At 48.1% G+C, this 23,140-nt stretch overlaps 1 protein-coding gene across 2 annotated transcripts in view; it reads left to right on the forward strand.

Annotated features, from left to right (window-relative positions):
- The window catches only part of SYT16 (synaptotagmin 16), a 122,628-nt gene extending 100,654 nt beyond the window's left edge, over positions 1–21,974 (forward strand). For both annotated transcript variants that reach the window (XM_084836649.1, XM_084836640.1), the window contains 3 exons: positions 8,690–9,133; positions 11,769–11,958; positions 18,536–21,974. In XM_084836649.1, coding sequence (XP_084692775.1) covers positions 8,690–9,133; positions 11,769–11,958; positions 18,536–18,849 — 948 coding nt within the window. In that variant the 3' untranslated portion in view covers positions 18,850–21,974. The remainder of the gene's footprint in view (positions 1–8,689; positions 9,134–11,768; positions 11,959–18,535) is intronic.
- The last annotated feature ends 1,166 nt before the right edge of the window (positions 21,975–23,140 follow it).

Here is a 23,140-nt window from a genome sequence, read left to right on the forward strand (position 1 = left end):
AGTGGCAGCAATGATGAGAAAGGGGATGAGGAGCGATAGCAGCGGGTGACAATGGCAGTGAGAAGGTGGACTCCCTGAGGGAGGGGCCACTGAGGGTGTCTTGCCCAAGGGCCCCCCAAAACGTGGACCCAGCACTGTCTTCACACTTGCAGACTCCTCTTTGTCCTCCAGCCTCTCTGCCTGCTGTACCTCTCGAGATGCCATTGACTGACATCAGAGCAGAGAAGGGAACAGGGGGCGGGGCCTGGTTCCTCTGGCTGCCATTGGCTTAGCTTCTCTGAAGTCACACAGGGGGCCTGGGCACCTTACAGCCAGGCACCTGTGTCCTAAGAGGGATTCAAGATACCCCCAAATTGGTATTCCCTTGGTCTTCAAATGTCAGCTCGATGCATACTGGCTGAATGGTTTGAAGCCTTCCAGGAAGTCAGCCGGGTGGCACTAGCTGCTCAGGGACGTGAGCAATAGTACTACCCCGGCATGTCCACACTGCAGACCACCCAAAATGGTTTCGTGCCCCTCCTCCCAGGGCAGGGGCTCAGAACCTCTTTCAGCCCGAGGGCCAAATCCCGTTTTGGAGAAGCTCTCAGGGGCCACATTCCATTGGTGGGCGGGGCAGATGGCAAAAGGATCGTGGCCCAAAATTACAAAAACACCAGCATATAAAGCTCGTACTGCCAGTAACTAAGCCGTATTTATTTAATTAATTTAAAACATTTCTTGGCTGCCTTTCAGGGCAGGAGCCTTTCAGCCTTTTAGAATGGGGAGAAACTGCTCAAAAACTAGGAAAAAGGGATGGTCGGGGGCAGTGGGGTGGGCCCAGGGGAAGGGGGCATGGTCTTCTAGGGCCCCTGGAGAGCCGTATTGAGACCTTTGGAGGGGCGGATTTGGCCTCTGGGCCTAAGGTTGTGCACCTCTGTCCTCTGAATACTGTAAACTGTATTTCTGTGTGGGAGGCTAAAGGTACAATCCTATTGGGATAGGCAGCCGCCTCTGAACTTGGAGGCGACCCCTATCCAATGCAGGGCAGGAGAAGTGTGGAGGGGATCATCCCTTCTGTGTTTCAGCTGCCCTGCATTTGCGGCTAGACAGCTGATTTCAGCTGCCTAGATACAGGAGGGCGGAGCACGGGAAGCAGCTGCCAGATGACACATAGGATGTGTCGTACTGGCATTTCCACCTTCCCTGCTTCCGAGCCCAGAGCGCGGGGCCTTCCCGAGCTGCATGCGAGGCAGCGCGGGAGGAGGGGAAGTTCAGTTCTCAGGGAACCAACCTCAGAGCATGGGCTCCGAGGTCGGTTCCTGGAAACTGACGTATCCTGTGGCCATCTAGCCACTGACTAGCGGCCATAGGATTGCTCCCTAAGCATCTTTAGCAGGGCATTCTTAGCACTATCACCAAACTACAATCCCCTGAAATAATTAGGGCGGACCATATAGCCAGAACACATCTAAATATGTGTTTGTAGTGCCAATATGGTCTTTAAAATGGGCTGCAATCTTTTTCTGGTTTTTCTCCTCAACAGCCCTGTGAGGTGGGTCAGTATTGTTCCCATTGTCCTAATAGGGAACTGAGAGGGGAAATTAGGACTTAGAACCCAGTGTGTTCTCTGCTACAAAATGCAGTCCTCTTATCAAATGAGACTTCTGCCAGTCTGATTCAGGTAGTAATCCTAAGAGGACAGTTTTGCTGGCCAGAATTTACAATGAATTTAGATATAAGGAGGGTGTTGTAGTGATTGCTACAAAGGGGATTGGGAAATGAGATTTTTTAAGGCTCTACAAATTCTGCAGCTGCAGCTGCTTCTCCTCTCCCATTCCTTTGGCTGTCAGTTATTATGAAATAGGCCAGTTAGCAAAAATTAAAAAAAAAATCCCCATATAACCTTGCCAGTAGACTTAGAATACCAAGCAAAATAATGTTGCTTGCTATGGCAGTGGTCCATCCGTGCCCTGTTTGTAGCCGCTCTCCCTAAATATCATCATTGTTCTAGTGTTACCCCTACATTGTTTTTCTGAGTAGGGGGCCGTAGTTCAGCAGTAGAGAACAGACTTTGCATACACAAGGTCCCAGGTTCACTCCCTGGCATCGCCAATGAAATGGATTTCAAATGTGCTGAGTTCCTTGACAATTGGGCACATATGAGAATTGTTACATATCTGGCAGTCCCAAGCAAGGCAGCCCCTGGATCATCCCAGCCTCTCTTTTTGTCTCACAGCTAATTGTTTGTACCATGTTAGGATGTGACTTCTGGTGATGCTCTGAGATGTAGTTTGGGTTGCAAGGTCCTGCTAGGGATGAGATCTAGAGCAGGGATCAGGTTGGCCCAGGTTTCTCAGGAAATAAGGCAGAAAGAGATCAGCACCATGGAAAGTTCCGTGTATGTTGCTCCAACGAAGACCAGAGCAAGACTGAGGCATAAATAGGAGGTTAGTAGCATTTAGGCTGGTTTGCTCTGCCTTGACCTTGACTGAGGCTTTGAGCCTTAGAGACCCTGGTTTGCTTTAGCAACCTCATGCTGTAGCATCGTGGGACTGATTGTGGCATGCTAGTTTTCATGGTCCAAGTCCCCAGATTCTGAGGACATTAATGGAGCCTCCTTTGGATGCAGGGGAGCCATCTCCCAGGGTTCCTCTGGAGAACTGGGTCCTGGGGAGACAGAAGCTTCACTATGCTTTTCTGTGGCTGAGTCTTCTCTTACTGATTCAGGAGCCTCTTCTGAGGATGAGGAGTTGCAATTCTCTGAGGATAATGGTTTGGGGCGCTGCTCCGTGTCACTGTTCTGCCTCCAACAGGGATATCTGCACTCCTGGCCACAGACTCCTGGTCCCTCTGGGAGACTCCTGGTCCCTCTCAGGCATTTGATAGTCCAGCACCCCACCGTGGCCCAAGGCACTGCCCGCTCTGAATGCCACCCCCAACCTCAACCCACCCCATTAAAATACCTACCCTTCTATTATGAGCTGTAGGATGTTGGGTTTTTGTAGGATGTTGTTGTTGTTGTTGTTTTTAATCTTTAAGAAATCTTAAAAACAAGGCATTCTGTGTAAATCAATACATGCCAGTTGAATGCTGCCTCATCCTCAGTGTATGTTTTTTTTTTTTTAAGAAATGACCCATAGGTTTAGGTGCCACTTAGAATACTGGTTTGCAAACCGGGATCAAACTGTGGTTTGTAATCCTGGTTTATAAGCAGCACTTAAGCCAGTTTCCTGGTTCGGAGGCTTGGTACCAGCCAGGAAATCCTCTGAAGCCAGGCACACAAGAGGGAGGAAGGAGCGCTTGACCTTGTCTCTTGTTCCCACACCAACAAACTAAGTTGGAGTGGCAGCATGATGCCAGAACCGGGCGGTACAAAAGCAGCAAAGTTGCTGCACGATGCTGCATTCTCCTGGATCTCGATCTGCCTTTTCTGAGTAGCTTCTGTCTGGCTGAAATAAAAGGCTGAATCTGCTATTCTGACATTCTAAAAATACTCTGGTATCTCTGAACTCCATTCGAACACCCACCTATTCAGAAATAAAAACTGCACTTTGGCAGTGCAGCTGCAAATACCATTTCAGGGCCATTCCCCTAATTGCCTGCTTTGTCAGACTGACATTGCCCCCACTTCCTCCTTTCCTCTCTCGGTACTTACATGTTTCTTTCATCCTCTCATACACATATAAATTCAGTTCTGGTATTGGGAGTGCATTGTTCTGAAGGCCACATTCAGCTAAATCTAACTTTTATCACATCTTTTCCCCTGGCCTCAAACAAAGGACATTGTTTTTGGAAGAGAAATATCCAGCATGCCCAGCCTTGGTAAATAATATATTCAGCCAATATTTCTAGTGGGGTGGGGGGAACCCTATAAAATAGAATGGGGTTGTGCCAAGTGCTGTGTGACTCCAACCAGGAACGTGGTTCTCTGATCCCTGTCCTGCTGATACCTGTGGCTGAAGGAGGGAACCCCTCACAGCCCAAATCCAAAATCTTTACGCCAAGGAGTGGCAAAGTGAAACCATAGTGATGCCTCCAGTTCTCAGATGTACACAGCAACCAGTCGTCTCTTTCCCCCGTCCCCCAATAAGATGGGACATCATAGGGATTTTGGTATAGAGCACCCCCCATGTTCCGCATTAATTAATTAATTAACTAATTAATGCACTTCTTGCACACTTGTGAAGACTACAGTCTTCACAAGTTCCTTTCCCTATGTTCCCCAGTATGCTCTTGCCCTACATATAATGGTATTCAAATGGAAGCTGGAAGTGAGGTCCAGGGCAGCTCAAGGCCACCTTGCCCATAGTGTCTTGCTCTCAGGAAGGACCCCTCAGAGCGAGGCATTGAGGGGGAGGGGGGCAACCGGGGTGGCAGAGAGGAGCTGGCCACAGGAGGTTGGGGGAGAGAGAGAAGGCGGTGATGCATGGTCTTGTGCCAGACTGGTGGCATCCAGTTACCATCATTGTATGTACACAGAGGGCAGAACTCTTTTGTGACTGGCCACTGTTAATAACCTGACTGTCACTGTCTGTACTTTCTGCGTTTCATTTCCCTCTGGTCTCACTGTTTATAATTCTCACCCACATCCATGTATGTATATTCAGGATAACACTACCTACGTCTTATGAAATAGACCCCAGTCCACGAAAGCTTAGCCTTCCCCGACCAAGTGCATTCCAGATGTGTTGGACTACAACTCTTGTCAGCTCCAGCCAACATGGCCTATGTTCATGGGATTTGTAGTCCAACACATCTGGAGGGTACCAGGTTGGGGGAGAATGATACAACAGATTTGTTAGTTGTGATGGTGCCACAAGACTTCAGTTGTTTTTAGAGGGTCCAACTCTTCTTTTTTCTATCCCTTGGCTAGTGGGATGGATCCAGGGCTGGTTTGCACACCCAGACTAGCTTTTGACAATTGCCGGATTGGGGCATCGATGTTGTAATAATTTGGCAGCTCAGTGAAGTAACCATAAACCCACTGAAGTCAGTGGAACTCAAATGCTTCTATTTGCCCATTCTGTTTTAACTGGGCTATGTGGTTGTTCAGGCCAGATCAGACTTGAATTTATTGGACAGGCAGGGTGTGCGGGGAGCCAAAAATGAAGGCTGTTTGGGGTGGGTGTAATTACTGTGGCAGTCTGAAGCTGATTTCGGCTGGGGCAAGTTACAAAACAACTGTTCTAAGCAAGCATGTAAGTAAAAGAAAAAGCAATACACACTGAAGCAGTCATTTGATCCTGTGGACTTGCACAAATGCAGCAGGAGAAAATAATAATAATAATAATAATAATAATAATAATTTAAAAATCAGTTCGCTCTCAGAGGAAGCACCGAACTGGAGGAGGTAATTCTGAAGTGTCATTTCAAGATGTAGGAACGGGAGAGGAATTCTGTCTTTGGAAGACAGAAACAAAATTCAAAGTGATCTTGCTAGACTGGAGCACTGGGCTGAAAACAACAGAATGACATTTAATAGGGATAAATGCCAAGTTCTGCACCTAGGAAAAAGAAACTAAATGCACAGTTACAAGATAGCTATCCCGCCCAATTTTGTGCCATCTCAAGCCACAATCCCGGCCAATTTTGTGTCATCCCAAGCTACTCTGGCAGGTTCGGGTGACATGGCAAGCCACACTGAGAGCAAACAACCCAACGACAAGCCACAGGTTCTCAGCATAACTTGTCAGTGGTTAACAAACCACACTGATGTTGTGGTGCCAGGTTTGCATGACATGACAAGCCACGCAGAACAAACATGGCTCACAACCTGCTGTGGCTTATTGTGTCATGCAAATCAGGTCAATGTAAGGCAGCTTCCTATGTTCCTAATATAGCAATTCAAATTACTTAGAACAATGAACAAGATTAAAAAGCAGCAGTGTTAGTAAAATCTTTTAGTTCTGGCTTGCTCCCTGAATATCCTGTTCTTTCATTGCATGCTCATGTTCAAATAGAAAGGAGCAGTCTCTATAGCAACGCTTTCTAGTCTTGAGATTAAAAAGCACCTTTGGACAGAAACTACACGCACGCACCCCGAGGAAGCTGATCACCTGTCTGTCTCTGTTTGTCTCTCTCTTCTTCCCTCCGCTGTGGTTTTGATCCATTAAAATAAATGTTTTGCCCAAATGCAGAAAGGTCTACCCACAAGACCCACTGGTTAGTACGTAGGAAAAGGTTGCCTGTGACTTTTCAGCACAAACATTCTCATGGGCAACTCAAAGGCAAGGTAGAAAGTGTGTGCTTATACCTTCACTTAGGCTGAAGTCATAAAAGAGGGATGCTAGCTGCAAATTAGCACAGCTGGCTGGGAATTAGCCGAGCTTCCCATGCTGCAATTTCCATGTCATGGGATACTTCTCTGCTGTACAAATGCCTTGTAGGAAAAGTGACCACGCATGGAAGCATCTACAAAAGGTCAAAGGATCCAGAACAGGCATGCCAATATTCCAGAACAGGCATGCCAATATTCCAGTCTCTTTTTGCAGCAGTAGTAACACTCTTCATTAACGCAGAATGTGTGAGAGATGCATGAGTATTAAAGTTCAGGACTCAGCCCCCAAACCTGTTGTAACTTTAATACTCATGCGTCTCTCACATTACACATTAATGAAGTGTGTTCTCCTTACGCTTGCATGTCCCTTCCTTACACAACACCACCCAGCCCTCCAGTCCCTAAACTGGGTATGCCTGATGTAGGGTTTTGCCCTGGCTCCTTTCACCTGAAAAGGGAATGGCCCTTCCATTCCTCAACTGCCATTGTATCCACCCTTATTTCCCTCAAACCTGTGCCTCCTCTACCCAAGCTTCTCAGTATCTTTTCCCACCACCCCTCCTCTCCCGTTGTACTCCTGATCCTGCTTGGCCTCTGTTTCCCCATTGTTACACCAACAGAAGAGAGCAAATCCTTGCCCTTTGCTAGACTTTCTCCCCTTGGCCTCCCAAATCCCTGCAGCTTCCAGTTGTAGACTGCAGTATGACGACTTTTTAGAATCATTGAGCTATAGCAATTTCTTCCTTTTTTATTTTTATTTTCCATCTGTTTTTTCCTAATTTTTTTTTCCAAATACAAAGCCAAACAAATGAAGAAAAAAGTACATCAGATTTAAATCTAGTGATCGACAGAAGCTAGTACATTTAACGTTCCCCCCTCCCCTTTTAATTTTTACTTTACAGAGAAAAATATAGGTGGCTGCTTGGAGGTTTTGTTTATGGTTCTTCATAATAACAAATTATATTTAGGGTGCAGTCTTACTGGATGGCTGCCACTTAAATGGAAGCCTCTGATCTTGATGGCTTCTGAGAATCCTATGCACTGCCAGGCTGCCGCCAGGAAGCCAGGAGGAGTGACAGAGGCGATTTTCACCTCGCTGTCCCCCTTTGTTATTTTTTCCTCTAGACAGACCTCTGAGCCCATCTAGTGAGGTTGTAGTGCTGGAGCCACAGCTGGAGAGCCTCCCCTCTCTCTTCCTCATCCACTGGAATGCCCCCCTTTTGACCCCTATGCGGTCATCTGAGGTGGCTTTTCTGATCTTGGGAAGCAGCCTCTGCGGTTCTTTCTGTGGCAGCTGTGAGGGGCCTGGGGAAAGAGTGGGGGAAGACATTGGGTCACAGAGTCACTCTCCAGAAGCCATAGGAGTGTGTACGGCATCAAGAGGGGAACTCCGACCTATCCTATGATGCTTTCCCAGGGACCATAGGATGTCCCTGTTAGAGAATCATCCTATGGTGCCTGGGTGAGTGTCCCAGGGACCATAGCATAGGCCAGATTCCCCCCTTCAAGGTTGGAGACCGCACTCTGACTTCAGAAGGTGGAGTCAGAGATCTGAGTCCCTCCCCTGACCCCTTGTAGCCGGCGTGGGAAGAGCCAGTGTGGTGTAGTGGCAAGAGTGTTGGACTGGGAGCTGGGAGATCCGGGTTCTAGTCCCCACTCGGCCATGGAAGCTCACTGGGTGACTTTGGGCCAGTCACGCACTCAGCCCAACCTACCTCACAGGGTTGTTGTTGTGAGGATAAAATGGAGAGGAGGAGGAGGGTAATGTAAGCCGCCTTGAGTCCCTTGCAAGAGGAAAAAAGGCGGGATAGAAATGCAATAATAAATAAATAAATAAGAACCGCGCCAGCTGCCTCTCCAAGGTTGGAAGAGCAACCTCGGAGCCTCAGAAAAGGGGGCGTTCCAGTGGGCAGGGTGGGGAGGAGACTGGAGAGGCCAGGATATGAGTTAACCTGAACCTTGTGAGACTCCTTCCTTCCCGCTCTGAACCACCCTTCCTAGATGGGCTTATTAGCTTATTCCAGGCTAGCAAAATGTGCAGGGCAGGTGGTTGGGGAGGTGGAGATCACCTCTGCTGTTCCTCCCACCCTGCATTGGATGATTGGACACCTCTAAGTTTGGGGGCTTCCGATCACCCTTTGTCTCTTTTCCAGGCTTTGTCAAATATTGCTGCGTATGTCCAGGACTTGTATATGAAATACAATCATGCCATATTTTATAAAAATCAGATATTTTGCCTTTGCCTTTAGCAAATTTCACTTGGTACATCAATTTTCCTGCCATGGCTGTTTGCCACAGCTCCATTTACCAAGATAGATTTCCATGTTAGAAGTTCTGCAGTTTTCCAGCTTTTAGCTATTACCCTGCGGGCTGCCATCACATTTACATTCCCCACCCTCCTTCACTAACGTGTTATATTTCTTCTCCTTCGAGGAACACGAAGGAGCAAGTGCCCTCCCGGCTCATCCTCAGCCCAGTGATCCCATCTCCAAATGTGGAGACCTAGACGTCATCTTCGATTACAAGCCCTCGAGCCAAAAGCTGCTGGTGACTGTCCTGGAGGCGAAGGGAATCCCCGACAAGGACCGCAGTGGGGTGAGCTCCTGGCAGGTGCACACAGTCCTGATGCCCAGCAAGAAGCAGCGGGGGAAGACAAGTGTCCAGAGAGGCCCCAACCCAGTGTTCAAGGACAAGAGGACCTTCACCAAGTTGGCCCCGGAGGAGCTGAGCAGCTGCGCCCTCCGATTCCGCCTGTACTCCGTGCGCAAAATGATCAAGGAGAGGATGATGGGGGAGCAGTTGTTTTATCTCAGCAACCTCAACCAGGAGGGGGAAATGAAGGTCACGCTGGTTCTGGAGCCAAGAAGCAACTTGTGTGTAAGTCCACTGGAGCTGGGGCAATACCCATGTTGTTGAATTGCTTCCCTTCTCCAGGGCAAGAGGGGAGGGAGGCACAGATGTGGTGGGGAAAACTGCGGGGCCTAGGTTGGCCCACACCACTGGTGTCAAGAATCCGAAGGAGGAGGATGCAGCCATGCACCTGTGCTGTGCCAGTCAAGCCACTGTTGGTCATCGGTGTCTCTTAACCAGGCTGTACTTACCTAGGCTTAAGGCATGTCCACACGTGCAGTTTAGAGCAGACGCCTGCCAAAAACCATTTCATAATGAAAATAGCACTTACCGTCTTTATCCATACCATAGCACCATCTGTGCGCATGGTGCTTTACAAAGTACAACAGGATAGGTCCCTGCCCTGAGGTACTTACAGTCTAAAATTCAACGCCAGGGAAACAAGAGAGGAAGGAGTGGAGGGATGGAAGGGTAAACAGGGAAGCAACACAGGGGCGTTTCAGCTCCGTGTACTTGGACGTAGTTTAAGGCTCAGTGGGGCACGGGAACCTGGGGGCTGCGCCAAAGACTCCACAGGCAAAGTGGGTTTTGAGGGGGGACTTTGAGGAAATAAGTGAGGCATCACGCAAGTGTTTGGGGAGGTGGGTCCAGGCATGCAAGTGTTTGGGGAGGCGGGTCCAGGCACGCAAGTGTTTGGGGTGGCGGGTCCAGGCACGCAAGTGTTTGGGGAGGCGGGTCCAGGCATGCCACTCCTCAACAGAACTTTTTGCCTGACACATCAAGAGGTTACCTGGTTGGGGAAAGCTGGCCTAAGCCAGCAAGAGCAAGGGCAGCATCCTTTGGGTGGCTGCGAAGGCCACCCGAAAATGGTGAACCTCTGAGTACAGGTAGAGCAGAGGGGTGCAGGGAGAGAAGGCAAAGGATTAAACTCTGCAATACCCAAGCAGAAAGAGCAAAAGGAGCTCTTGTCCATTGCAGGCAACCTCTTCCTGTGTTCTCCAGCACAGTTATGCTGTTTGTGGAGATGTTGTATATTAACTGCTGTGGGTACAGATGTGGGAGGGTATTTTCTAATGTGCCACGCAGGGCCCATGGCAATAGTGCACAGATCTGGCCACATGCAGCTTTTCCTCAAAGTTTGTGCAAAAATGTGGCTGTAAATAGCGTAATTTGCTCAAAATTGCACCCGTACAGCTACAATTTTGTGCAAATCGTGCTACTTACAGCCACATTTTTGCAGAAATGGGTATTTGTGCAAATATCCCCCCCCCCCAGTTCCCAGAATTTTGGGGAACTAACCTGCAGCTCAGCTCACATATGTGAGCTGAGTCAGTGTTGCGGGGATCTGGCCCAAAAGGGCCAGATTTCCCTGCGACAGACATCCCTAGCTTTAGCCCATAGAGGATAGTTGTGCAAATTAGGAAATTTACGCAGATTTGAGGAATGTTGCGCAAATCTCCCGTTCGATTGCTGCTCGATTTGCACACATTTCCCGTTTGCACAGAGTGAGCGGCGGTCGCCAACATGAATGGGAATTGAGCATGAGATGAACCAAGAGATGATATTTGGAGAATCCTTGCAGTCTCGAACATGGCTTGTTTGCCCATCCCTATCATTATGTCAGCTCCAACTAGGGATGAACGAAAGTCCCTTACCTGGTCCTGCAGCTTTTTTCGGGGGGGGGGAGGCGCTCCGTTTCTCCCCCCGAAATTCTTGGCGGTTGGGGAGGCGCCCCGTCCCTCCCCGCCAAAATTCTGGCCGGGAGGGAGCGCCCCGCCTCTCCGGCTGCGAAAGAAAAAAGTAAAGTAAAAAAAAAGTGATAGGCTACGTAAAGATTTATGTAGCCTATCACGGCTAGATTTTCAAAGTCAGCCGTGATAGGCTACGTAAATCTTTACGTAGCCTATCATGGCTGACTTTGAAAGAAAAGAAAAAAAAAGCGTGTATGCAAATGGCGGCGCCCATGGGTGCCGCCATTTGCGTTCCTTATTTGGGCCCAGGTAGTCTATGTAAATATTTACGTAGACTACGGTGAAAACAATCGCTATTTGCATTGCCCTTATTTTCGCCGTAGTCTATGTAAATATTTACGTAGACTACCTGGGCCAAAATAAGGAACGCAAATGGCGGCACCCATGGACGCTGCCATTTGCATACGCGCGGTTCCCCCCCCCCCCACTCAGCTGTGATAAGCTACGTAAATCTTTACGTAGCCTATCACGTTCTTTTTTTTTTTTTACTTTGAAATGGCGGTGGCGGCAGCCGGTCAGAAGACCGGCCGCTGCTGCACCGCCGCCGCACCGCCGCCGGGACCCGCTGCCGCCAGGGACATTCGCATGAGGTAAGTCCCATCCCTGGGGGGAGTCGGGGGGGTGTCGGAGAATTTCCCCACCAATTTCGGGGGGCCGAATGCGTTGGCATTTGGCCTCCCAGAGATTCGTGGAGAAATTCTCCAACATCCCTAGCTCCAACAGAACAACATGGCTGCTGTTCTAGAATTTGAAATTATTCTGTCTCATTAGATCTTCCAGCATGTATAAAACAGAAGAAGTCAGTTCCATTAAGTATTCACTCGCTCACTCACTCTCTGTTCTCCGTTTCCCCCTCCAGCTAACTTTCTCTCTGCTCTTTATCTCCTCCCCCCCCCTGCCCCCCCCCACAGAGTGGAGGCTCCCAGATCAGTCTCTCGGGCATCTCTCAGAGTGACAGCGCTTCTTCAACCCAGTCCCTGTCACACGGAGGGGTCCCGGAGCTGCTGGTAGGGCTGTCCTACAACGCTACGACAGGGCGGCTGTCAGTAGAGATGATCAAAGGCAGCCATTTCCGGAATCTTGCGATTAACAGGCCTCCTGGTAAGTGAAAGCCTTGCCCTGCCATTCAGCAGTTCAGGCAGAACCTCCAAGCCTGGCAGGTGTGGGGTTTCAACTGGGAACTGGCTCTGGGGTTTGGATCGAATCACCTTGAGCAGGTTATGGAAATTTGTGGTACACATTTAACAAATCAGTAAAGGTGGAGAGTTTTTTTTTTAAAAAAAGACAGTGGAAGGCAAATGCTGCTTGTGGTGTGTACACATCCCACTTTCACCTCTGGCCTAAACAGGCTTTGCAGTTTTTTCTGAAAACCCTGTAACACCTGTTTGTCCCACCTCTGCCTCCAGTCAAAATAAACATGTACACTCATGGGAAGCTAAGCCTTAAAAAAAACACACATTCAGCTCTCCTAACAATAGGAATACAGTCCTATGTCCTTCCAATAGCGCAGAACCTCTTCTCTGCTGCTTTCCAGGCGCTGCCTCCCACTCTTGATGGCATGAAGTCTGAGCTGGAGAACTTGCGCTCCGGGTCTAGTTTTTGGTGAGGCCTCCTACGCTGCTGCTGGTTCAGTCAGCTCAGACAGGGCTTCCAGGCTGTCTGTAGCAGCTCAGCCTTCAGGGAACAGCGAGGGGCTTAGACTGCTGAGTAGCCAGGCCAGGTTCAGTTGTGTGCGAATCAGCAAAACTCAAGTTCCCCAAAGTTCTCTGAATTCCATCTTGAAGCTCATTCGGATTCAGGTCCATATCAAATCGCGAGCTTTGTTTTTCTTTCTTTTTGCATGAAAATTCAGACTTTATATTGTTTTATCCTGCACTCTGTGGTTTTAATTTTTGTGAACCACCAAGAGAGCTTCGGCTATTAGGCAGTATAGAAATAAATAAATAAAATCTGTGCATATTTTCGTGCATATTTTACGAAATGTGCTTATCTGTTCAGCACATCTTTGAAATGTACGCATTCTTCTCCCATTGATTAAAGGATAGTTGTGTATATTTTTCAGAAGTATCTTTTCATGTGCATTTTTCAAATGTGTGCATGCTGTCAAGCACATTTGTTTTGGTCCACAAATCACACTGCAAGTGCAGTCACGAACGGACGTCAGTCATAGATTGTGTTTGAATCCATGTTTAGCCTGGAAGGAGGGATGTACAAAAGTCAGTTACCTTTTCGAAGGGTGATATTCGCGGTGGGGGGAGGCGCTCCGACCTCCCCCTGAAATTCTCTCTGGCTCCGCTCCGTGGAGATTCCGCAGAGCCGCCAGCCAGGGCCGCCCGCAGCCGGACATCCGTCCGCTGGGCAGCCTGCAGGGACACAAATGGCGGCTGCCGTAGCCGCCGCCATTTGCGTCCCTGTATTTTGGCATGATAAGCTACGTAAATATTTACGTAGCAACCCCCCCCCCCCAAAAATAGCTAACGCAAATGGTGCCGGCTACGGCGACCGCCATTTGCGTCCCCCCCTTTTTTTTCCGTAATAGCCTATGTAAATATTTACGTAGGCTATCACGCCCCCCCCCAAAAGGGAATGCAAATGGCGGCCGCCGTAGGTGCTGCCATTTGTGTTCCCTTTTTTTTGCCGTGATAGGCTACGTAAATATTTACTCAGCTTATCATGGCTTCCGCAGGGACGCAAATGGTGTCCCTGCATTAGCCGTGATAGGCTTCGTAAGTATTTACGTAGCCTATCACGGCTATAGTGATGAAGCGAATGGCGGCCATGGACCGGCAGCAGGTAGGTATCCCGTTTATGCGCCTTTCGTGAGGCAGGGGGGCTTCGTTCCGCCATGGATTTCGGGGGGCCGAATGCACTGGCATTCGGCCTCACCGAGATCCTTGGCGGAATTCTCTGACATCCCTACCTGGAAGGCGCGAACTGGGTAAATCCTGATCAGAAATGAACTGAGGCAAACTTCCCATACATCCCTAGTTGTTATATAGGACCAGATGGAAGCCTATTGGCTCCTTGAATCACCTGATCCTGCTGGGCTGATGGCTACAGGGCAGCAGAGATCAGGCTGCCATTTTCCTCTACCTGTGAGCTGCTTGGAACAGTCTGACTGGTGACTGGCGCTGAGGTGGTGGTAACTTGCTCGCAGGTTGTCTGATTTTTCTACTGTTTTGAGAGAGATCGTCTCCCTTGCCTTGGGAGCATACCTGAGGCATGGTGCCCCTTGCTCTCTTCTTCTGGTACACGATAACCCTGAACCATATGGGCTGATCCAGTAGTCTTCAACCTGTTTCGGAACTTCGGCCCGGCTTTTATCCCCAACTTACTACATAGCACCCGCTTCTCTCTTTTTTTTTTTTTGCTCCCCTCCAACACAATTGCATCCTCGCAGCAATTGTGTGAGTTAGGTTAGACAGCAAGAGAGAGAATGCTGCTATTCTATAGGATGAATAGTCTTTTTGCTTTTGTTTTTCTCTCTCTGCCCCTCCCACTTTCTCCTTATCTCTCTCCAATCAACTCCATCTTTCAGCTTTCACTTCCTTTAGGGGGAAAAATGTCACAAGAAAGAAAATGACAGTAGTGACCCCAGTGTATAATCTACCTTCTGCTGACCCATGGCCTAGTTTTGTGTCCCAACCCAAGCTTCTAATAATAATTATTATTATAATGATGATGTATTATGATGTATTGTTATTTTATTTGTTGTTGTTGTTCTGCCCTTCCTTCAAGGAGCTTAAGGTGACGTACATAGTTCTCTCTTACCACCTGTATCCTAACAACAACCCTGTGAGGTAGGATTAGGCTGAAAAAGAGAAAGACTGGCCCAAGCTGCTAATCTACATGGCAAACAGTGCCTAAATATGGAAAAGAGGGCATGGCTAGAGAACCCTCACTCCCCTTTCAGTATAGCTCAGTTGTAAAGAAAACTCTTCATCAGGGAGGGTTCCCCATCTTTCATCAATGTAATGCGTGCTGCCAAATACATTTCTCCCTATTCAGTGCTTTCTTGTAGCCACAGGGACTTTTCTGTGTGCATGTCTTCACTGTTCCTTAGTAGGTTAGCCACGTGTCCTACTTTACAGAGGACAATCCTCTATTTGAAAGCATCTTCTATTTGAAGGGCTGTCCAATCCAAGTCCGGCTAAAAGATAAAGAACCATCAGAAAGGAAAGCATTGGGGGCCTTGAGGGAAAAGTCCGGGGGCCTTGAACTTGCGCATCCACAGTTAGTGCCTGGACAGCTGACTGGCAGCAAGCCCACAGGTCACCCACTATGGTGAGGTGTATTGCATTTCTGTTTGAAATATAGCAATGATTTCTAAATTGGTATCTATACATACAATTAGCATATGCACATTTTATGCACATCTCTGTCCGCTTTTGTCCTCTGTTTTGGTGATGCATTTTTCCTTTATCGAAAATGTGGGAGGGAGCAACGCTTTGGCTGCTAATCAGTGACTAGATGGCCATAGGATATGTAGTTTTCTGGGAACCGACCTTGGAGCCTGTGTGCCAAGGTCGGTTCCCTGAGAACCAACCTTCCCCCACTTCCGCGCTGCCTTGCAGGCAGCGAGGAACAGTCCCGTGCTCCGCGCTTGGAAGAGGAGCACAGAGCAGCCAAAACAGAGTGTTCCAGGGTGGGGAAGGTGGAAATGCCGGTACAACACATTCTTTGTGTTGTACCAAAATTGGCTATCTAGCCACAAATGCAGGGCAGGAGAAGTGCGGAGGGAACAATCACCGCTGTGCTTCTCCTGCCCTGCATTGGATAGGTGGCCGCCTCCGAGTTTGGAGGCGGCTGCCTACCCCCATAGGATTGCGCCCTAAGTGGCCATCCCATTCATTGGTTCAAGTGAAGTCTGGATCAGGGTGAGTGACTTCACGTTTCTCGCAATGCTAAATTCTGCATGTGGCAGCTTGGGGAAAAATTATTGTTAAGAATACTTTGTGTCTGTGTGTTTTTTTAACGTGGGATTTTATTTTGAAATAAAGTTCATAATACAGGCAACAAAAATGAAGAATTCACATAACAATGCAACAAGGTCACTAATTAAGGGGCGAAGGGAAGGTTCTGCCAAAAGAAGGGCCGGGGGAGGGGGGACCACAGCCCAGGCATCACAGCTTTTTAGGAGGAGGAGAATTTAATCTTGCGTGATAATTGCAGCCTTGCATGATCATGATTATATCAGCAGCATATTAGCCCCATTAGACAAACACAATAGCAATAATATGTGAGGGAGCACAGAAGACAAAGAATGGCAATGCAGATCTGGCTTAAAATAAAGGACAGCCTCTTAAAGAAACAGTGTTTGTTTAACCCTTGATGTGAATCATGAGAAATGTGTAACGTGGCAAAGTCATCGCAAGGACTAGAAGCACAGAAGACACGACGTGCCAAATTTCTATTCGCCGCAACTAATCGTTACAGTAAACCAAATGCTTTTTCAGCCTCTGTAAAGGCATTGTGAAATCTGAACTCTTGACTGTGAACTATATAATGGTAAACGTGCTAGTCTGAACTATACCAGTTTGCCATCTGGCCTTTCTATAAAGCCCCATATTGTGTTCCTTACAGTGGTGGTATCCCAAATTCTGATAAATCGGCATTTCTGATTAATCTACATAATCAACGGGGTGCGGGGGGCAGAGATGTGGTCTACTACTTAGCTATGGCCCCACCTTTTTCTGGCCAGGTTTCCTGGTGCCTTCGGTGGAGCAGGGCAAACACAGGTGGTGCCCTGCCACAGTGCTGATAGTGAAATGAATTTAGCAGCTCTTGTCAGCTGAGCTTCGGTCTCAGTCCTGCCAAGCAAATCCCATTTCCACAACACATCACATACGGCTGATCTGTTTCCTCCCTTTAGTTTATGCTCTGTTGTTTGTTTCTTTGCTTTGGCATATCACACCCTGGGCGAGTCAGCTGCGTCAGCAGCACGAGGGGCTGGCTTCTCGTGTCATACTAAGCAAGCCATGGGCCTGCTCTTGAGCTCCAGACGGTGACTTCTGAGTCACCAGCTATTGCACTGTGCTGCAGAACTCCTCTCTCCCAGACTGCAACTTTCCCGGTCACTCCTTTACAAGGAAGCATCAGGCAGAAAGTCAGTGTATTAATTGTACATAAGGTTGAGCCAAGCATCCTGCACAGAATACATTGCAGAGTCTTGGCAAGCAGATTTATTTTAAAGTTGCTGTTAAAATGGGGTGGGGGTGGAGAATACGGTTATTTATGGGCTTCAGTCACTGGCACACCTTTCACCTTTAAAGCAGAGAGTCTCAGGCTTTGTTACAGCAACCCTGCCTTCCTCCTCCTCCTCCTCCTCCTCCTCCTCCTCCTCCTCCTCTTCTTCTTCTTCTTCTTCTTCTTCTTCTTCTTCTTCTTCTTCTTCTTCTTCTTCTTCTCTATTACATTTCTATACTGCCCAATAGCCAGAGCTCTCTGGGCGGTTTTTTTGTTGTTCAGTCGTTCAGTCGTGTCCGACTCTTCGTGACCCCATGGACCACAGCACGCCAGGCCTTCCTGTCCTCTGCTCTCTCCCGGGGATTAAAAACATTAAAAAATACAATATACAGAGATTAAAAATCATTTACATAAAAAACACATGAACAGACAATATACACCAAAGAAACATATATCTAAAACAACTTCAAACAAACAATCTCAAAAATAAGCAACCATAACCATAAGACATTCCAGGATCGATTAAACACTTATCATATACTCCTGAATACCTAGGAGAAGGAGAGATTTTTCAAGAAGAGAACAATTGTCCGAAATTTGCTTCCATGAGAAGTATGTTTTCTTGCTGTGTTGCTTCATTGTAAATCACCCTGGGATTAAGGAATGAGGAGCGGTGTCTAAATACTTGGAATCTGAGGGTGAAGGAGAACACGGGCAGGCAGATGAGTGAGCAACCGTGGTGGTAGAACGTAGGTGGACTATGGAAGGGGTCTAGGATCCACTCCTCATACCTTAAGGGGGTCCTCTGAGGGCATCTTGCCTGGGGAGAAGGTAAGCTGAGAACACCCCCCCCCCGAATAAAACCCTACAATAAATATAAATAAATTAGCAATCGAGAACTCAGGTCACCTTATCCCAAATGTCCATCTCTGTGACACGCCGATGCACACACAGAGACATGCACACATCTTAGAAGATGTATGAAAATGTCTGCTTCCTACTCTCAGTACATGAATGAATGCACCCTGAGCAGTGAGAGAAGAAAGAACCGCTTGAAGAGAAGTAGGATCTCCTTGCTTCTGAACCATTCAAATGTTTTCACACTTGCAGTGAAATTTCACACCACGGTCTTTGGGAGAGCAAAAGTACGTAGAAAAGCAGCTCATAGGGAAAAGGAGCCCCACACTTTAATGAGAATGTAGAGGGGCTGCAGCTCGTGTCATGGATGCAGGGTGCTCCAGGAGAAACATGTAGGTTATATATTTCTAAAACATTAATGTTAATTCTCTTTATGGTTTCCAAATGTGTATCGTGCTGTTCTTCCAGTCAGCTGAAGGCAGTATATGTGCCCTCTTTTATTTTCACAACACCCCTTTAGGGTAGGGTAGGAATACAAATAGGCAGCTGGCCTGAGGCTAACCTTTCCCTCATTTGCATGCTCTAAAAAGCAAAATAATATTTTCTCTTTTTTCCATGTCCATTTTGCCCGCAGACACTTACGGGAAGCTCTGCCTCCTCAACTCAGTGGGCCAGGAGATGTCCCGCTGCAAGACGTCCGTCCGCCGGGGACAGCCCAACCCCATCTACAAAGAGACTTTCGTCTTCCAGGTCGCCTTGTTCCAGCTGTCGGACGTCACGCTGATGATCTCCATCTACAACCGCCGCAGTATCAAGCGCAAGGAGATGATTGGCTGGCTCTCCATGGGTCAGAACAGTAGTGGAGAGGAGGAGCTCAGTCACTGGCAGGAGATGAAAGAGTTCAAGTCCCAGCAGGTATGCCGGTGGCATACACTCCTGGAGTGCTAATGGAAGGGAGCCCCGATGGCTCCAGTGGCATGTGTCCAGGTTGTCTCTCTCCCAGGCCCCAAAGGTGGAGGTTGTCTCCCTAGCACTTGTCATCAGTTTATGTTATAACTGGACATCTAATGCTCTTTACTAACACAGTTATTATGTTTGACTTTGCACTTCTTTCCCCCCCTGTCACTGCTGGGAATCTCTTGAAATAACAGCCGGGCAGCTGGCAAAGAGAGAGCAGCAAGTTATAATCTGATCAGTACTGAGATCCAGCGGCAAATGTCATCTCCGTGTCCTCATGAGGAAGTAAGGTTTTATTTGTCCTTGACGGTGTCATCACGTAGCCCGATCTAATTGGCAGTGCAGTGGCATCACTTGTTGCTAGGAGGAAGATGGGACTGTGGACGGCAAAGCCGTCATGACAAAGGTGCACTTTGAGGGAGGGGTGTTCTCTTTTGGGATACATTTCAGTTCCTTCCCTTCCACCTTTTCATGCCAAGAATGTTCGCTGGAGCCCTAATTACTTATCTGATTGCAATAACCGAGATGGAGTTTGAAAGAGGATATTTGGCAGGGAAGGGGAAGAAAACATGTTTAAAAATGGAGTATTTGATAAAAGCCAAAAGAGGGAGGAATGTAGTCTGGGGCAGGCAGCATCTGCAAAGCTGGCTTTAGGAGCTATATGCAGTGGTGGGCAACTTGGTACCCTCCAGATGTTTTGAATTACAACACCCATAAGCCCTAACTAGCATGGTCACTTGTTAGGGATTATGGGAGTTGAGGTCCAAAACATCTGGAGGACATCAGGTTGCCTAATCCTGAGCCTTTAGCAGGGGTGGGCAAGTTCTGGTCCTCCAGATGTTGGACTGCGACACCCATAACCTTTTGCCATTGACTATGCTGGCTAGGGCAGGTTGGGGTTGCAATCCAACAGTATCTGGAGGGCTAGAACCTGGCCAGCCCAGCCTGTAGGAGAGGACCTGGATGGACTCAAGGGTTCCCTGCATCGGTTCTTTTTTGGAGAGAGACAATTCAGTTCTTGTCTAGCTCCCTGGCTGGTATGTCCTCTAAGCTTTCCATGACAGACGGGAGACTTCTTATAGATCCTGGTTCCATCAGGAAGACATAGGTGCACCTGTCTCGTCAGTGATGTCACGCCTATCTAATGTGTGGTTAAAACACTTCCGGTTAGCAGTGACTCCTCCGTCAGAACACCCACACTATTCTCATCATTACTGTGATGCTATCTAGGGATGTGCGAACCCACCCCCGCCCCTGCCCCCACTTGCAAAAATGTGCATTTTTGCGCATACGCAAATATGCACTTTCACAAAAATGCGCATTTTTGCGATTACCATTTTGTTTTTCAAAAAGTGGTGACCGCGGAGCTTGATGAGGCCGCTTGGGTGAGTGCGGGCTCAGTGAGTGGGTGTCGGGGGTGTCGGCGGGGGGGGGGGTTCCACCAGATTCCTGGTGCCTGCACCATCCCTAATGACATCCCCTTTGGTGCTTCCTGCTGCCAGAGTGCTATAGGGATGCAGGGGAAATTTGACTTATGGGTTGGGCACCTGGCTCTGACTATAGGCATAAAACAGGAAACAATGTTGCAGAGGGCATGAAAGAGCATAACCTAGAACCCAAAGGCCAATATACTCTGAGTGTGCTACCCAGTATACTCATTGTATGGACCACCTTTCCCCAACCTGGTGCCCTCCAGATGTGTTGGACTGGGACGCATATCATTCCCAAACAGCATGACACCCAGTTGGGAAAGGCTGGAAGAGACCTTTAAAACATTGGTTTTCCCCAGTGGTTTTTAGTCTGTGTTGTGGGGAAACCTGGAAGCTCACCAGGGGTTCCTTCACGAGAAGATCAGCAATGGTGGAGAAGCTTCCTTGAAAGATCTTCCTTTGCTGGGCTCAGCTCCAAGGAAGAATTTGGATGTGCTCTTGCACATAATGAAACCTGGGCAATGCCCCCCCCCCACCACATGACAACTGACTGTGTGCCATGGAACACTACCTAGGACCCTCTGTGATATGCAGAGGTCTCTTGGCTGACAATGATGTGGAAAGGGAGTCCTTAAAAGTAGATAGTTTTGAAAAACACACTGCTTTAAAATAGCGTAGCTTGTGAACAGACTTAGGGCTCAATCTTAAGCCTCCGAACTCAAGGCTTATGGCCATCCCATGCAGAGTGGGAGGAAAGGAGGGGGCGATCTTTGCCTCCATGCTCCTCCCTCTCTGCATTTTAGCTAGATGGGCATTTTCACCCATCTAGCAGAGGCATCGGGGAGGGGGAGGGAAAGAGGCTGGGGAAAATGGAGGATTCCTCATAAGCCAGCCTCTCAGGTCTCCTCCCCTCCCCTCCCCTCCCAGGGGAATGCCCCTTTTACCTTCCCTCTGAAGTCGCTTTTGTGACCTTGGAGAGGCAGCCAGTGCAGTTCTCTGTGCGCTGCCTGTGAGGGGAGGGTGGACTCCTGGGTCCAAGGTCGAAGCACTACTCCGACCTCGGATCCAGGAATCTGAACTGTCCTAGAGTCCCCCAGACACTGTCTAGGGCCATAGGATTGCTACCCCTGGAACATAGGATGGTGACTTTTGCTCAGTCAGGCTTTTGGTCCTGATTGCTCAGTTTTATCTACTCTGGGTGGCAACAGCTCTCCACATTTTAAGCCCGGGCCCTTTCACACCTCTGCCTGGAGATGCTGAGGACTGAACATGCAAAACAGCTGCTCTACCACTGAGCTATAGCTCTTCCCCATAGATGTACTGATTTCCATTAAAATTGTTTGCTCAGATATTTTTTTAGAGGTACAGTGTTGGGTGATAGCTCTGTTCTGTCAGATTAATTGGTTAAAACATTTTGACTGATTTGAATTGGTTGGTCATTTTTTATTACATTTATGTTGAATACAAGGTCTTCTTAAAAAGTGCTGAGGCCAAGCACCACCTTAAAAGAGGCCTCCTCAACTTGTCAGAAAGAATGGAGGAATACCTCTTCCAAGAAGCTGCATACTATTTGAATCATGCATTCAGTATCTAAAAACAAATTATGCTTCTTGCTTCAGAATGATTTTTTTCTCCATATGCAAATATATGCAGATTTTATTGATCAATTAAAACTGATATGATTAATTGACTAAGATTTCTAATACTTACGCATCCATGGGGAAGAAAGACGTAACTGAAAAGAGAGACTCTGTTTCTACTGGGGCACCTGACTCACTTATTTGCAGCTGTTTCTGGTGCTCTGTTGGGCTCTGATGTTCCAGAGTTTTGTTTCTCCCTTCCCACTTTCTTATTTCATATGATTGCTGGGGGGCAAGTTTTCTTGATTATGCAGATGAGGTCATTAGTCTAGCACTGCATGTTGATCATTTTTTTTCTTTTTAAAACAGTGTTTCTATTTCTTGAGATGAAGCGCCATTTGCTGCCGCTCTAGATCGGGGGTCGGGGAGGACATGGATGGACCACCAGGCCAAAGTGATTCCATTTTCAGATAGCCTATGGAAGAACTGCAGGTTCCCCCCACCCCCTGTAAACTGCCCAGTGCCCATAGGCTGCAAATAATCCGTGATATATGCCAGCAAATAGTAATAATAATGCACCCCAAAGCAACAGAGCCCCTCCATCAACAGCACTTGTTTGGGAGGTACAGTATGTTATGGTGTATTCCTTTTTCCTGTATTGCCTAAAAGGTTGCATGAGAATGTGACTGCCTGGCATCAGTTTTGACGAAGGCAGCTTGTACAGCACATGTTTGTAGGCCTCCCTGTTTGCTTTGCTTGCCAAAGCCACCAATGAGAATGCTAAAACCAGGGCTGGATATTAAAAAAATACGGGGGAGGGGGCTTATACTTTGGAGCCCCGCTAATTTCTGTTGCAAAAGATTGTTGTTGTTTATTTGTGCAGTTGCTTCCGACTCTTCGTGACTTCATGGACCAGCCCACGCCAGAGCTTCCTGTCAGCCGTCGCCACCCCCAGCTCCCCCAAGGTCGAGTCCGTCACCTCCAGAATGTCATCTATCCATCTTGCCCTTGGTCAGCCCCTCTTCCTTTTGCCTTCCACTTTCCCCAGCATCAGCATCTTCTCCAGGGTATCCTGTCTTCTCATGATGTGGCCAAAGTACTTCAGTTTTGCCTTTAATATCCTTCCCTCAAGTGAGCAGTCTGGCTTTGTTTCCTGGAGTATGGACTGGTTTGATCTTCTTGCAGTCCAAGGCAGTCCAAGGCAGAATTTTCCTCCAGCAAAGATACGGCTTTGCATTTGCCGGCATTGGCATGCAAAGGCAGGCAGGCCTA

This window comes from Heloderma suspectum, chromosome 1 (assembly GCF_057233095.1).
Source record: "Heloderma suspectum isolate Gila_16-S chromosome 1, 16-S_ref, whole genome shotgun sequence".
NCBI lineage: Eukaryota > Metazoa > Chordata > Lepidosauria > Squamata > Helodermatidae > Heloderma > Heloderma suspectum.